At 43.7% G+C, this 12,960-nt stretch overlaps 1 protein-coding gene across 1 annotated transcript in view; it reads left to right on the top strand.

The window, feature by feature from the left end:
• FARP1 (FERM, ARH/RhoGEF and pleckstrin domain protein 1) overlaps window positions 1-12,960 on the top strand; it is a 293,763-nt gene that overhangs the window by 222,233 nt on the left and 58,570 nt on the right. The window contains exons 6-11 of the mRNA XM_047081200.1: window positions 1,792-1,889; window positions 3,825-3,939; window positions 4,807-4,954; window positions 7,726-7,821; window positions 9,676-9,839; window positions 10,560-10,628. Of these exons, the coding sequence (XP_046937156.1) occupies window positions 1,792-1,889; window positions 3,825-3,939; window positions 4,807-4,954; window positions 7,726-7,821; window positions 9,676-9,839; window positions 10,560-10,628 (690 nt within the window). The remainder of the gene's footprint in view (window positions 1-1,791; window positions 1,890-3,824; window positions 3,940-4,806; window positions 4,955-7,725; window positions 7,822-9,675; window positions 9,840-10,559; window positions 10,629-12,960) is intronic.

Consider the following 12,960-nt stretch of genomic DNA (forward strand, 5'->3'; position numbering starts at 1 on the left):
GAACTTCCTATTTCATGAATGGTGCTAAGATTCATCATAGAATTAGGGTGGTGATGGTCTGATCTTGGCATTGTGAGGCAAAGTCATGTTACTTTGTCGTTATGCAAATGTCCAATCTCCTGAATGGTTTTTACAGCGATTCACAGTGCTTGCCAGAGTCCATAATTTCTTTAGATATTGTGGAATGAGGATTCTTGCTGTTATTATGAGTTGGCATACTTCTGTAAAGAACTTTGCCTCATTTTCCTGTATATCCTGAAATACCCCTTCTATTGAGAGAGGCAGATTCCAGACTCAAGTTTTTGGTTAGGTTACCAAGTTTTGAATAAAGAATTGCTTCAGTAGTCTCCAATGGTGATACATTTTCTGGCTTTCTCATTGAATACTGAAATGAACTCAAGAATTTTCATCAATTCCATGTGTTTTGAGTCACTTTAATTATTCTTGTTGCTACTCACGTTGCCACAGCATTGGCGAGTGGACATCCCTTCAAGATGTTTCTTTTGCTTTTTTAATACAGCCCATGTATATTTCAAAGCTGCCTTGCTTTCTGCCATCACTCGATATTTCAGGCCCTCTTTGTACCTCTCCTTGCCAGATACCTGAAATCCACCATTTCTCTATGGAGAAAATTTAGGAGTTCATATTGATTTTTTTCAAATCAGTTTTTACATTGCACTATTTTTTATTTAATTTCATTTATTTATAAATACCTTATCTCTTGCCACACCTGGGCTCAGTTGGTTGTGTGTCTGACTCTTAATTTCGGCTCAGGTCATGATCCCAGGGTTGTGGGAATGAGCCTTGCACAGGGTTCTGTGCTGAGCCGGGAGCCTACTTGGGACTCTCTCACTCTCCTCTCTCTCTCTCTCTCTCTCTCTCTCTCCTCCTCCTCCTCCTCCTCCTCCTCCTCCTCCCCTGCTTGTGCATGCTCTCTCTCTCTTTTTCTCTCTCTCAAAATAAGTAAGTACCTCTTCTCTTCCACCAAAAAATGTTTACTTGCTTTATTCCGCAATATAAAGAAAATATAACTTTAAACTAAATTCAGTTTTACAGATCTGGTAACTGAGGCTTTTGGAAGAACCTAAGTGAATATTACACCACACAAAAAAACACACTCTTGTCTTTCCAATTCCATTGGCAAAAAAAGCTGTTCCTAACCATAATAAGCTATTGTTAATTATCTGAGCCTTATGTTTTAGTATATTTGATCTGTGGAAAAAAAATTATACCCTGAAAAAATTATAGAGTGGTAAGATACAACCTTGGGTTTTTGTTTTTGTTTTTGTTTTAAGTTTATTTGGAGAGAGAAAAGGAGTGAGTGGGGGAGGGGCAGTGAGCGAGGGAAAGAGAGAATCCCAAGCAGGCTCCACGCTATCAGTGCAGAGCCGGACTCAAGGCTCAAACTTGCAAACTATGAGATCATGACCTGAGCCAAAACTAAGAAGTGGAAGCTTAACTGACTGAGCCATTCAGGTGCTCCGTCTTAGGTCTTTGTATGGAGAGGTACAGCCATAGAACAAAATGTGTTACTCATCATGTGAAAAGATTACCGCGTGTTTCCTGGTCCTTTGAGTGAGGTATGACTATTTACACTGCAGTCAGTGGTACTGGGAACTCATTCCAGCCGGCACAGACTTTCTTTTCCTTGGTTTGTATACCTTTCTCTAGTCCCTCACAGTGTGGACGAGCTGTCAGAAGTGAGCCTGACTTTGACACCAAACCTCCCACCGTCTTTGCATGGCGCCAGCCTCTAGGTGTGTGACGCATCATTTTTATTTGCGTCCGCAGGTACCTGTTTGCTCTGCAGGTGAAGCAGGATCTGGCTCAAGGCAGGCTGACGTGCAATGATACCAGCGCGGCTCTCTTGATCTCACACATTGTACAATGTAAGTCCTGTTGGTTTCTCGATGAAGTCGCGTTGGCAGTAACGGTGATCCGGTCAATGGGGGAAAATAATCACATCCACGAAAAACAATAATTATGTCTTTTTGTTATTTTGTTATATGAGTGCCCATGGATTGAAAACAATAGCCCTAAAGCATCATTTAACAGGTGTAGCCCCCCCAAACACTGGCCTGTGAATTCTGTGTCCTTTTCAAGGACTAGTGTGCTCTTGTTGATATCTCCGTTGATGCAGAGAAGAAGCTTGGACAGATGGTGGTCAAGTAAACTAAACTTGTTCGGTCCTGTTCTTGGATTTAATATTCATGATTGAATATGGTACATTAGCCTTAAGACATAAACCTGTCAAAGATGACACTTCTTGTATTCTGCTGTCCCAAGTTTAGTAAACCCCAAGACACAGGAAGCTGGACTGAATCCTAGTGATGCTTGAAACTAGATATTTTGCTTCCTTAATCTAGGCAAAGGATAAATTAGATTGTACTCATTCTAAGGCATATTGACAACCCAGCTGGGCATTTTTTTTTCTTCTTGGCCAAGGCAGAAATAACTTGTTGAAGTTATTGAAATCGAATATGCACATTATGTTTCAAGAAGATGATTATGTCACACGTATTAGCACTAGTATAAAAAAATTGTGCTGTCGTATCATTTTACAATTTCCGTTGTATCCAAAGCAGTCCCATATAATCAGCCCATTTGGATAACCGTCCAGTTAACATGATTTCCAAAGATTCGTAGGAAGTGTCACTCCTAGTGGTCAATAAATTACTTAGCCTAATAGGATTAGGTGTTTCTAGAGACCATGCTTATCTTCTTATTTTTTGTATATGGGTCTTACTGAAGATCTACCGGACTTAGGAAGTAATGTTATTGATTCGCCACGGCAGCAAGAAGCTAGAGCCATCGATTCTTCCACTGGCCCAGCTGGAACCAGATGAGTTGGCGCTCTTCAGTGCAGAGCAAATATTCTCGGTGCTTGCGATTTATAGCAACATGTAGGCCATATCCTGCATGATGAGTGGAGGTGTATTGCCCAAAGTGTGACAGGCTGCTTCACATGACAAAACGAAGGGGAGATGTCATAGCAACCATTCACTCGCTGTTACTCAAAACAGCTGGGCTCTCTAGTTGTTCACAGACCATAGGATTCAAAGAAAATGACATGCTGTCCCAGAGGTATTAAATTGATATAAACGGAGCTGGAGCTAGTGTTGTTAAGGTATAATTATTACTTTAAAGGTCTTTTCTTTAGATTTCCAGATCATAGCAATTTAGGGACTATGCAGAGGTTACATGAGAAAAATGGGCCTCCTGGTCCTTGTAGGTGAGAAATTTGTAAGAGGCTGCCATCTGACCAGCCATTTCTGGCACTAGGACTGCAAGATACTTCATAAACTTTAATTATTTTATTTTACCAAATTATATTATGTATGTTTATACCTATTTACCATTGGCTTTTCTCTACATGGTAAAGCATTTGGGGTTTGCAGTAATAATTATTATCTACAAGAGTTTCGAAGTTGATTTTTTAAAGTCGAAAAATGCTGTGCTTATTTAGAAGTCATAATGTCATGGTCCACATGTCTAGAATTGACTGCCTAGAACAGAAGTGGTCCCAGTGGGGTGGGGAGGAAGAAACAAATCAGGAACATGGATGGATGAAATTGGTTGATGCCAAAGTTTTCTTTGCAACTGGTAGAGACGAGAGTGGAGACCATCCTGTTACGTTGGCACGATTGTTAAATCCGTCCTCACAGGGTACCTTCTGACATCCAGCCCTTGTGATACCCACAGGCTGGGATCGCCTTGTCCTCTGCCTTCTGGTTTGCTGGCCAGAGAATGTTGCCCGAGGAATGTAACAGACTGTGAGGTATTAATTGTATGTGGCTGGGTTTTCTTTCTCTGTTTCCTGGTAGCCGAGATTGGGGATTTCGATGAAGCATCAGACAGAGAGCATTTAGCAAAAAACAAGTACATACCTCAGCAAGATGCGCTAGAAGACAAAATCGTGGAGTATCACCATAACCACATGTAAGTCCCACTGGTCCCTTCATGTTTCCCTTGAGCTTCTCTCTGTCCTTCCAGCATAGGTGGGTGTAGACACACACACACACACACACACACACGGTAACTGTTGGGAAGAAAGACGCAAGGTGTGAGGGAGAAGAGCACAGAGGTTCATGGGGGCCATTATTCCTCACCTAGGACTCTCAGTGCAGGTTCCCCGCTCAAGACCAAAGTTCTAGGATCCTTGCTTGATTTCCTGTGATACTGGGGTATGTCTGGAATTGAGGATACCCATGCTGTGGAATTAAAGGGAGAGTGTAAGACCAGTTAATAGGAAATCAGAAAAGGGACACGGTAAACTAGGGGCAAAGTAGGAATGTCATGAAAATCTAGCACCTTTGTATCCTCTCCATTTTTTTGTTTTGATCAGTAAAATATTTTCAAAAGATGCTCCGTGCCTATTGATTTTGTTGCTGTTTTCAAGGAGGGCACTTGAGCCCTGGTGATAGTATGCCAGAGTGTTGCCTTGAACTTCCCTTACAAGTTTAGGCCCATTGTCAGCGACTAAAAACGTGTTTGAACACAATGGCGTTTTGCTTTTATATGACCTTAAAGGAAACTCTTTGAGATTCCAAAAAAAAAAAAAAAAACAACTGGGCAAATGTGAGACAGACTTTTGGGGTGTTGTGTTACACAGGCAATAGGGCTTTTGTCCTAGCTGCTCGACTTTGGGTTGCAATGAATGGGAGGCTGGGTGTCATCTGATCAGGTAGCTCCATTGTTTGTGATGAAATGCCTTTTTATTTCCCAAGAGGAGTTGCCTAATCTCAAATTAATAGACACAGGCAATTCAAATCACCTGGACTTTCTCTTTAATTTTTGTTTTGTCAGCGGACAAACACCAGCAGAATCAGATTTCCAACTTCTGGAGATTGCCCGTAGGCTGGAGATGTATGGGGTCCGGTTGCACCCGGCTAAGGACAGGGAAGGTACGAAGATCAACCTGGCTGTTGCCAACACGGGAATTCTAGTGTTTCAGGTAAGAGCACTTAGAACACAGCTCAGTTCCCCTGGTGATGGAAAGATAAGAGTTGGCCCTTCAACTCTGCGCGTTGGGTGGGCCAAGTTAAGACCTCTGATGGTTAATTTTAGGTGAACAGGGAGAAACTGACCTCACCTTAGGGTTTCTATTTTCTTTCTAGGCCCTCCACTTCCAGATTCTACTTCATTTGCCCTTGCTCTGGTTGGGAAATGCACAAAGATTTGCTTGTGTTTATTGACTTGGTAATCTGTCAGTGGACCTGTGCTCAAAACACAGTATAATAGAATCAGGATTTCAGACCCCCCAAAATAAACACTTTCTTCACACTGGCACATGCTAGTCATGTGGTTCCCCCCTCTCTTTTTTAACCTGTTGAGTTTTTTTTTTTTTTAACCAAATTTAGGGATTCTTAAACCTAATTTAGGTTTTACCTACGTCAGCTTATTTGTGACTTCAGATATACATACTTGAAAAGGGTAATGTGTACTTTTAAAGATACAGCAGTTTTATAAATTTCTACAAAGCCACGTAGTATAGTAACTTTGTAGTAAAACACTGCACTTGAATTCGTACCTGTGTTTTACTTAAGGACATAATTTTCTGTACTCTGAAATGTGTACTGTCTTTTTTAAAAGTTTTAAAATATTTTTTTTTAATTTTTTTTTAACATTTATTTATTTTTGAGACAGAGAGAGACAGAGCATGAACGGGGAAGGGGCAGAGAGAGAGGGAGCCACAGAATTGGAAGCAGGCTCCAGGCTCTAGGCTCTGAGCTATCAGCCCAGAGCCTGACGCGGGGCTCAAACTCACGGACCGCGAGATCGTGACCTGAGCTGAAGTCGGATGCTCAACCGACTGATCCACCCAGGCGCCCCTAAAATATTTTTTTAATGTTTATGAGAGAGTGAGAGAGTGCACGCTCACATGCATGAGTGGGGGAGGGGCAGAGGGGCTGGGGACACAAAATCCGAAGCAGGCTCCAGGCTGTCAGCACAGAGCCTGACGTGGGGCTCAAACTCATGAACCGTGAGATCATGACCTAAGCCAGAGTCCAACGCTTAACCAACTGAGCCACCCAGGCTCCCCATGAAATGTATGCTCTCTTGATTGCACTGTTAGATTCTTCTACTGACAGTGCTTCTTTTTGTTTCTTAACAGCTTCTTTGAGGTGTTACTGACATAGAGTAAAATGCACATATTTAAAGTGTACAGTTTCATAAGTTCTTGTATATGTATATCCTGAAGCAATCAATGAAATCAAGACAATGAACATATTCATCACCCCCCAAAAGTGTCCTCAATGCTTTTCTTTTAAACAAAAGCGAGAGTAATCCACGCTTTGGTTTCATAGGGGTATGGAGAAAGTGTCTGCCTTTAAGTAGGGTAATCTTCACCAGTTTTGAAGGCATAGATATGTACACAATCTAAAACATTTTGGTTTATATTTGGTTTTGGTTATATTGTCCCTTCGTATTTTACCAAATTGGTCTCAGTGCTTCTCTGCTCCTGTATCAGATGTTTACGGTGGACACTGATTATCATAGGATCCTGTCCCAGGAGGAGTCGAGGTTGGGTTTCATATGGGAGAGTAAGAAGGGAAGGTTTGAAAGCAGTGTACGATACTTGAGGTATCTTAACAATTGCTCTTAACAATTTCTGAAATGCCAAAATAACATAGGAGTACTTGATGAGCAAAATGACAATAAGCCAAATGTAAAGCTTTCAGTCCTACCGTTAAATTTTGAAATCAGAACCCTTAAGCATTTTTAAAAATCATAGAGGGGGGGAAAAGAAGTGCCTCACAATTGAATTAACATGCTTTGATTATATTTGATACAATCTAAATATTGAGAATTACGCAGTAATTTAATCGTGTACCAAGGCCGTATCTTGGAATTAATCTTGCCAGTACCTAATTGCTTCATTCTTAACAATTTCAATACATGGTCCTGGTGTTTCAGCAGCTCTGGAGGAATTCTAATTTAGGCAGAGATGACAGGACAGATGGGAGCTGGTGTCTGGTCGCTTCCCCTTACTTCTCCATCACCCTGTTCCTCACAGGAACAGGGACACAGGAACACCCTGTACCATCACACCTGACTTTCAGAACGAGGATGTGTGAGTCCTTCCCAGAGACTGTTCTCTGGTCTAGAAGACAAACCACAGGCCGGGACTCCCTTCCCCATCCTGCTTGTGCTCCTGGGAGCCAGACCAGTGTGCACCATGGGGGTTGACCACCAGCCTGGTGTGTTGCTTTTATGGAAATTAACAGTCCCTGCTGGTGAAGGCACATGGTGGGGCACCTCATTCTGCCACGTGAGCTGTGTGATTTTGGACAAATTAAAATAAATTCATGCAGCAGTTTCCACATCTGTGAAAGAGAGATAACAAACCCATCTCACTGGGTTTTGTATAAGGTTTGGTAAGATAAGGTCTGTAAAGTCCTTCCCCTGGCACTGGAAAGTGATGGTCACTAATTGTTGTGGTTGCCATGGTTTTTATTGTTATTTATCTTTCTTAGCATCCTGCCTTTGGCCAGCCGCTTCCCTCCCTGGAGGCAACCTTAGTTTGAATACCAAAGCATATAATTAGTGAAAGATAATGTTCCAGGAACAGGCATCACCCACAGCTGCAAATCCTAGCAAATTCTCTAGCAAAAGGCATTCTTCCCAAGCAGTCAAAAGCAGGTCCCTATATGCAAGGCAAACCACCTCCCATGTTGCTTCTTCTGCGTTTCCTGGCTCACTGGCTGATCCCTTCCTTTGCAGGGTTTCACCAAGATCAACGCCTTCAACTGGGCGAAAGTGCGCAAGCTGAGCTTCAAGAGGAAGCGCTTTCTCATCAAGCTCCGCCCAGACGCAAACGTAAGTGGGCGGGGCGGGATGACGCCGGGCTGGTGTCTGAGGGCCTGTACCGAGTGTCCTGCCCAGACGCTCAGTCACCGTGCTGTCACCTGGGTAGACACAGCGAGGGTAGAGAGTGTTCAGCCCCTCCCGACAAACCCATGCCTTTGCTGGGCTCCAGCCTCCAGGCCATCCCCTCGAGACCCCGTTCAGCATCCGCAGTATTCGGGGCGCACCCCTGGCCGCACAAGCCTCCAGCTCTCCCCAGCCCTCGCGTCCCTACTCTTGTGCCCTGACCTCTGACAGCACATTCTCGCAAGCTAAGCAGGTGCACCCCATTTTCTGGAGAACCCCTGAGGATGTCGCTCACCCCAGGACCGGATCAGAGAAGGAGCGTCTCCTTCCCCCCCCCCCCCCCCACGGGAAATGGCAATGGCGGAGATGGCTGATTCATCCTGGTGTCCCCAACCAGAACTTGGCAGAGTTTTGTTCCCGTGGAAAAAAAAAAAAGATGATAAATGGCAGTCTAACCTTACCGTTCAGCTACCGAATGGATTAAATGAGCTTTTATGGCCTGACCTAGGAAGCAACCGCCCATTATAAGTTGTTTTCTATGGGAAAATGCTTTTGGAGTTTTAAAAGGCCACTTGCAAATGCAGAATTGCCTCAGCTTGTTTGTAAGTTGGGTCTGCCCAGAACTGTGAGATTCCCCCCAAAAGAGTTGGAAGTTCTGGGAACCGTTAAGGCTGTAGTAATTCCTGTTTATATAATAGGGCCACTTACATTGAGAGCATTCAGCCTGGGAATACAAAATTACACTCTCCCCTTTCCAGAATCAAAGGACATGACTTTTTCAGCCTTGAGTGATACTTTTGTGTTCCAGAAAAAAAAATGTTCATTTCCTGTGGGGTCCCCTGGAGGTTTGAGCCATATGCTACTTGACAGAGAAGAGACTTAAGACCAGTGTGTAAAGTCGGCATGAGCCATGAGGGAGAAAACAGAAGAGTGTGTTTCAGTTATTTTAAGGAGGCAAAACAGGAATTTCAGTAGTTGGATTTTTTTTAAGAAGGAAATATGGGGGTGCCTGGGTGGCTCAGTCAGTTGAACATCCGACTCTTGGTTTCAGCTCAGGTCATGATCTCATGGTTCATGGGATGAAGCCCCACGTTGGGCTCTGCACTGACAGTGTGGAGTGTGCTTTGGGTTCTCTCTCCCTCTCTCTCTCTCTTTCTCTCTCTCTCTGTCTTTCTCTCTCTCTCTGTCCCTTCCCAGCTTGTTCTCACTATCCATCTCTCTCAAAGTAAATAAACTAAAAAAAAGAAGAAGGAGGAGGAGGAGGAAATATAAGCCACGTAAACAAAATTTGTTCGTGAATTCTGTCACAAGAAATGTTAGGAGGGGCCCCTGGGTGGCTCAGTCGGTTGAGCGACCGACTTCGGCTCAGGTCATGATCTCACAGTTCATGAGTTGAGCCCTGCGTTGGGCTCTGTGCTGACAGCTCAGAGCCTGGAGCCCGCTTCGGATTCTGTGTCTCCCTCTCTCTCTGCCCCATCCCCACTCATGCTCTTTCTCTGTCTTAAAAATAAATAAAACATTAAAAAATTAAAAAAAAAAAAAAGAAGTGTTAGGAGTTCTGTGAATTACCCCTGTTTTCTTTTAGCTCCTCTAAGGAATTTTGTGAGGGGAAAATGGTTGAATGATGACTAGATTTTGTCATTAGGAACAACTCTATTTTACTATGTGAATTTGTGGTCATGCTATAATAAAATGCACCAGTGAAATTTTATTGGACATACTTCTTTTCTGGCCCTTTTCTCATGTTTCAACCTGATGTCTGTGGGTCAAGGGGGAAAAAATGGTATTTTCTCTTTTTAGAGCTCGTACCAGGATACCTTGGAATTTCTAATGGCCAGTCGGGATTTTTGCAAGTCGTTCTGGAAAATCTGTGTTGAACATCATGCCTTTTTTAGACTTTTTGAAGAGCCCAAACCAAAGCCAAAGCCTGTTCTCTTTAGTCGAGGCTCATCATTCCGGTTCAGGTAAGGATTCCATAGCACACCTCTCGTGTCCGCCATGGGAGCGTTTGTCCCGAGACGTCCTTCTCCTACCCTCTGGTGCTGCTGCTACACAGTACAGTGGGGAGCTAAGTGGAAAGTTGGCCTCCGGGAGCTATGGCTGGTGGGGTGATTGCTCGGTCATTCCAGCAGCCTCCTGGCATGACCAGGAGGTCATGTTCTGCTCGAACATTGGCCAAGAGGCCCTTCACCCCGCCACAGTAAACTCCAAACAGGACCCTCTAATTCAGGAGGATTCCCTTTCTCTGGAGAAGCAAGTGTCTTGTTAACATTTCGTGTAGCCTTCGGGAATGTTGTGTGCACTTGCCCAGCACTGCTTCACTTTCTCCCTCTTTCAACAAACATTTGAGTGTTTCCTGCGTATCAAATCCGGTTCTAAGCACTGGGGATATACAGTGAACAAAATTAGCCCTGTGTCCTCGAAGCATGTAGACTCTTGCTCAGGATGGTGGCTTCGTAATCAAACAGAATTATTTATAAGGAAAATGCCAAGAAATGCAATGGACACACATTTTTCTCAGAGAAACACAAGTTCCTCCCAGAACTGCTTTTATCCCCAGCTAGCTGAGAAGGCCCACCTATCTCCCAGTTGTGGAAGGAGGGGAGGTAGAGACGGGGTGTTGTGTGTTTGAATGAGAATCCCTTGCCGTCTCCTTTCCTTCCCTCTCGTTGTCTTCCCTTTAGCGGTCGGACTCAGAAGCAGGTTCTCGACTTTGTTAAAGAAGGAGGACATAAGAAAGTGCAGTTTGAAAGGTAAGAGAAACTTCGATGCTACTTCGACTTGACAAGAGTCATCGTCTGCAGGTGACAGTGCTTTGCTCCTGACTGTCTCTTCACCCAGGCCTGGTGAATTACCATATCAGGGCCTCACAGTCAACCTGGGCCAGTTTAGTGTTAGGAACATTCGAGGGCTGGGGCACACCTCAAGGATAAGATGAGATGTAAACAGACTAGGAGGGCCAAGTGAGGAAGAGGAGGAAACCAGCAGGGGATGGGATGGAAGAGGAACAGGAAGGAGATTGCAGTGGGGCTAAAGCACAGTAAAAACTTCCTCCTCTCTTTGTCCTTGAGTGTCTTGGGATTTGAATCAAAAGTATTTCTATAAACTTTTAAATTAAATACAGCTTGGATGAGAAGCAGGATTTATTGCTGTTGTTAGCAAATGCTTACAGCTCTTGCTGAGTTCCACGCACTTTGCATACATTAACTCAGTCTTCATACCAGCTCTGTGAGGTCAGTGCTCTCCTAGTCCCTTTTTTTTAAGTGTTTATTTATTTATTTTTGAGAGAAAGAGGTTGTGAGCAGGGGAGGAACAGAGAGAGGGGGAGACCGAGAATCCAAAGCAGGCTCCGTATTGTCAGTGCACAGCCCGACGCGCAGCCCGAACTCCTGAACCGTGAGATCATGACCTGAGCAGAAACCGAGACTCAGATGTTTAACTGACTGAGCCACCCAGGTGCCCCTCTCCTGGTCTCTTTATAAAGATGGAGACACTGAAGCTCAAAGAACTCAGGTCTCAGAACTGACAAGTGGCCCCTGGTCAACCAGCATCAAAGCCCCATGCCCTGAGCAAGGCTCTGTTGCCAGAGAGGGGAGAAGGTGAGAATCCAGAGATTAAAAGAAAAGGGTAATTGGGACACCTGGGTGGCTTAATCGGTTAAAGCCTCTGACTTCAGCTCAGGTCATGATCTGATGGTTTGTGAGTTCGAGCCCCGTGTCGGGTTCTGTGCTGACAGCTCAGCGCCTGGAACCTGCTTCGGATTCTGTTTGTCCCTCTCTGTGCCTCCCCTGCTCACACACTGTCTCTTACTGTCTCTCAAAAATAAATAAACATCAAAACAATTTGTTTTTAATAGAAGGGTAAAAGGGTGGAGCTGTGGCGCACTGAGGGCTGTTTGGTGCATGTGCATTTTTTAAAAACATTTTTATATTTTAACATATCTTAAAATAACTGTGAAGTACAGAGATCACAGCAAACGTCCATATTTCTTTCTGTTTCTGTTTTTTTTTTTTGTTTTTGTCTTTGTTTTTACCTTTTTGTGTGTAATTACTGTTATGACAGATATGGCTAAAACCCCCTTAACGAACAGCCACCTTTGTTACTTCCCTTCTCTCCTTCCCAGAGGCAACAACTGCCAACTTCACATTATTTCTTTTACACATATTTATGCATTTAAAAAAAAATATGCAGCATTTCTCTCAGGTGTACTTTTTCATTGATTTAACTAGTATCACACTGTACATAATTCTGCATCTTGCTTTTTTTTTAATGTTTATTTATTTTTGAAGAGAGAGCATGAGTGGGAGAGGGGCAGAGAGAGAGGGAGACATAGAATTCGAAGCAGGCTCCAGGCTCTGAGCTGTCACACAGAGTCCAACGTTGGACTCAAACTCACGAACCGTGAGGTTATGACCTGAGCCAAAGTCAGACGCTTAACTGACTGAGACACCCAGCATCCTGCTTTTTAAACCCTGACCTGATTTGGAGATCTGTGTTGATGTTCTTCGGTATTGTGAAAGTATTTCATTTTATTTATCTGATTTTCTGTTGATAAACAAACCTGAATGTTGGTATTTTGTTTCACTCTGGCTGAAACAAACCTGCTGCTGTGACCATCCTTGTGTTTTTGGAGTCTTTTGAAGAAAAGCTGGATGTACATTAGCATTTAATCCCTCTGTGTTTATAGTTTCATCATTTGAGTACCTGAAAATTTCTAAGGCCTGTTCACGGAGGAAAAGGAGGGCACTCAGAGACTAAGGGAGGGAACAGATAAAGGAGAGTGTTAGTGGCATGAAAGCCAGTTCCTGGTCCTGTTGAATCTGTAAATTCATTCATGGGGCAGGCCTTCTGTGAACTCAACACTGGGAAAGAGTTAGCTGATGAGTAGTAGTCACCTCTGTTATAGAACTAATCTAGAAAATCATTGCCCAGAATACATGAATTGCTTTCATATTGTCAGGCCAGAATTTGCAATTCAGAGCATACTCAGCCCAGCCAACTCTCCCTCCCAGTGACTGTCCTACAACTAGAAAGGTAATGCTCAATGGCTAGTGTTCCTGACCAGCTGTACCACTCGAACAGGAG

This window comes from Lynx rufus, unplaced genomic scaffold (genome assembly GCF_022079265.1).
Source record: "Lynx rufus isolate CCGP_SWC_20201006 ecotype Redwood Valley unplaced genomic scaffold, mLynRuf1.p SCAF_1, whole genome shotgun sequence".
Taxonomy (NCBI): Eukaryota; Metazoa; Chordata; class Mammalia; order Carnivora; family Felidae; genus Lynx; species Lynx rufus.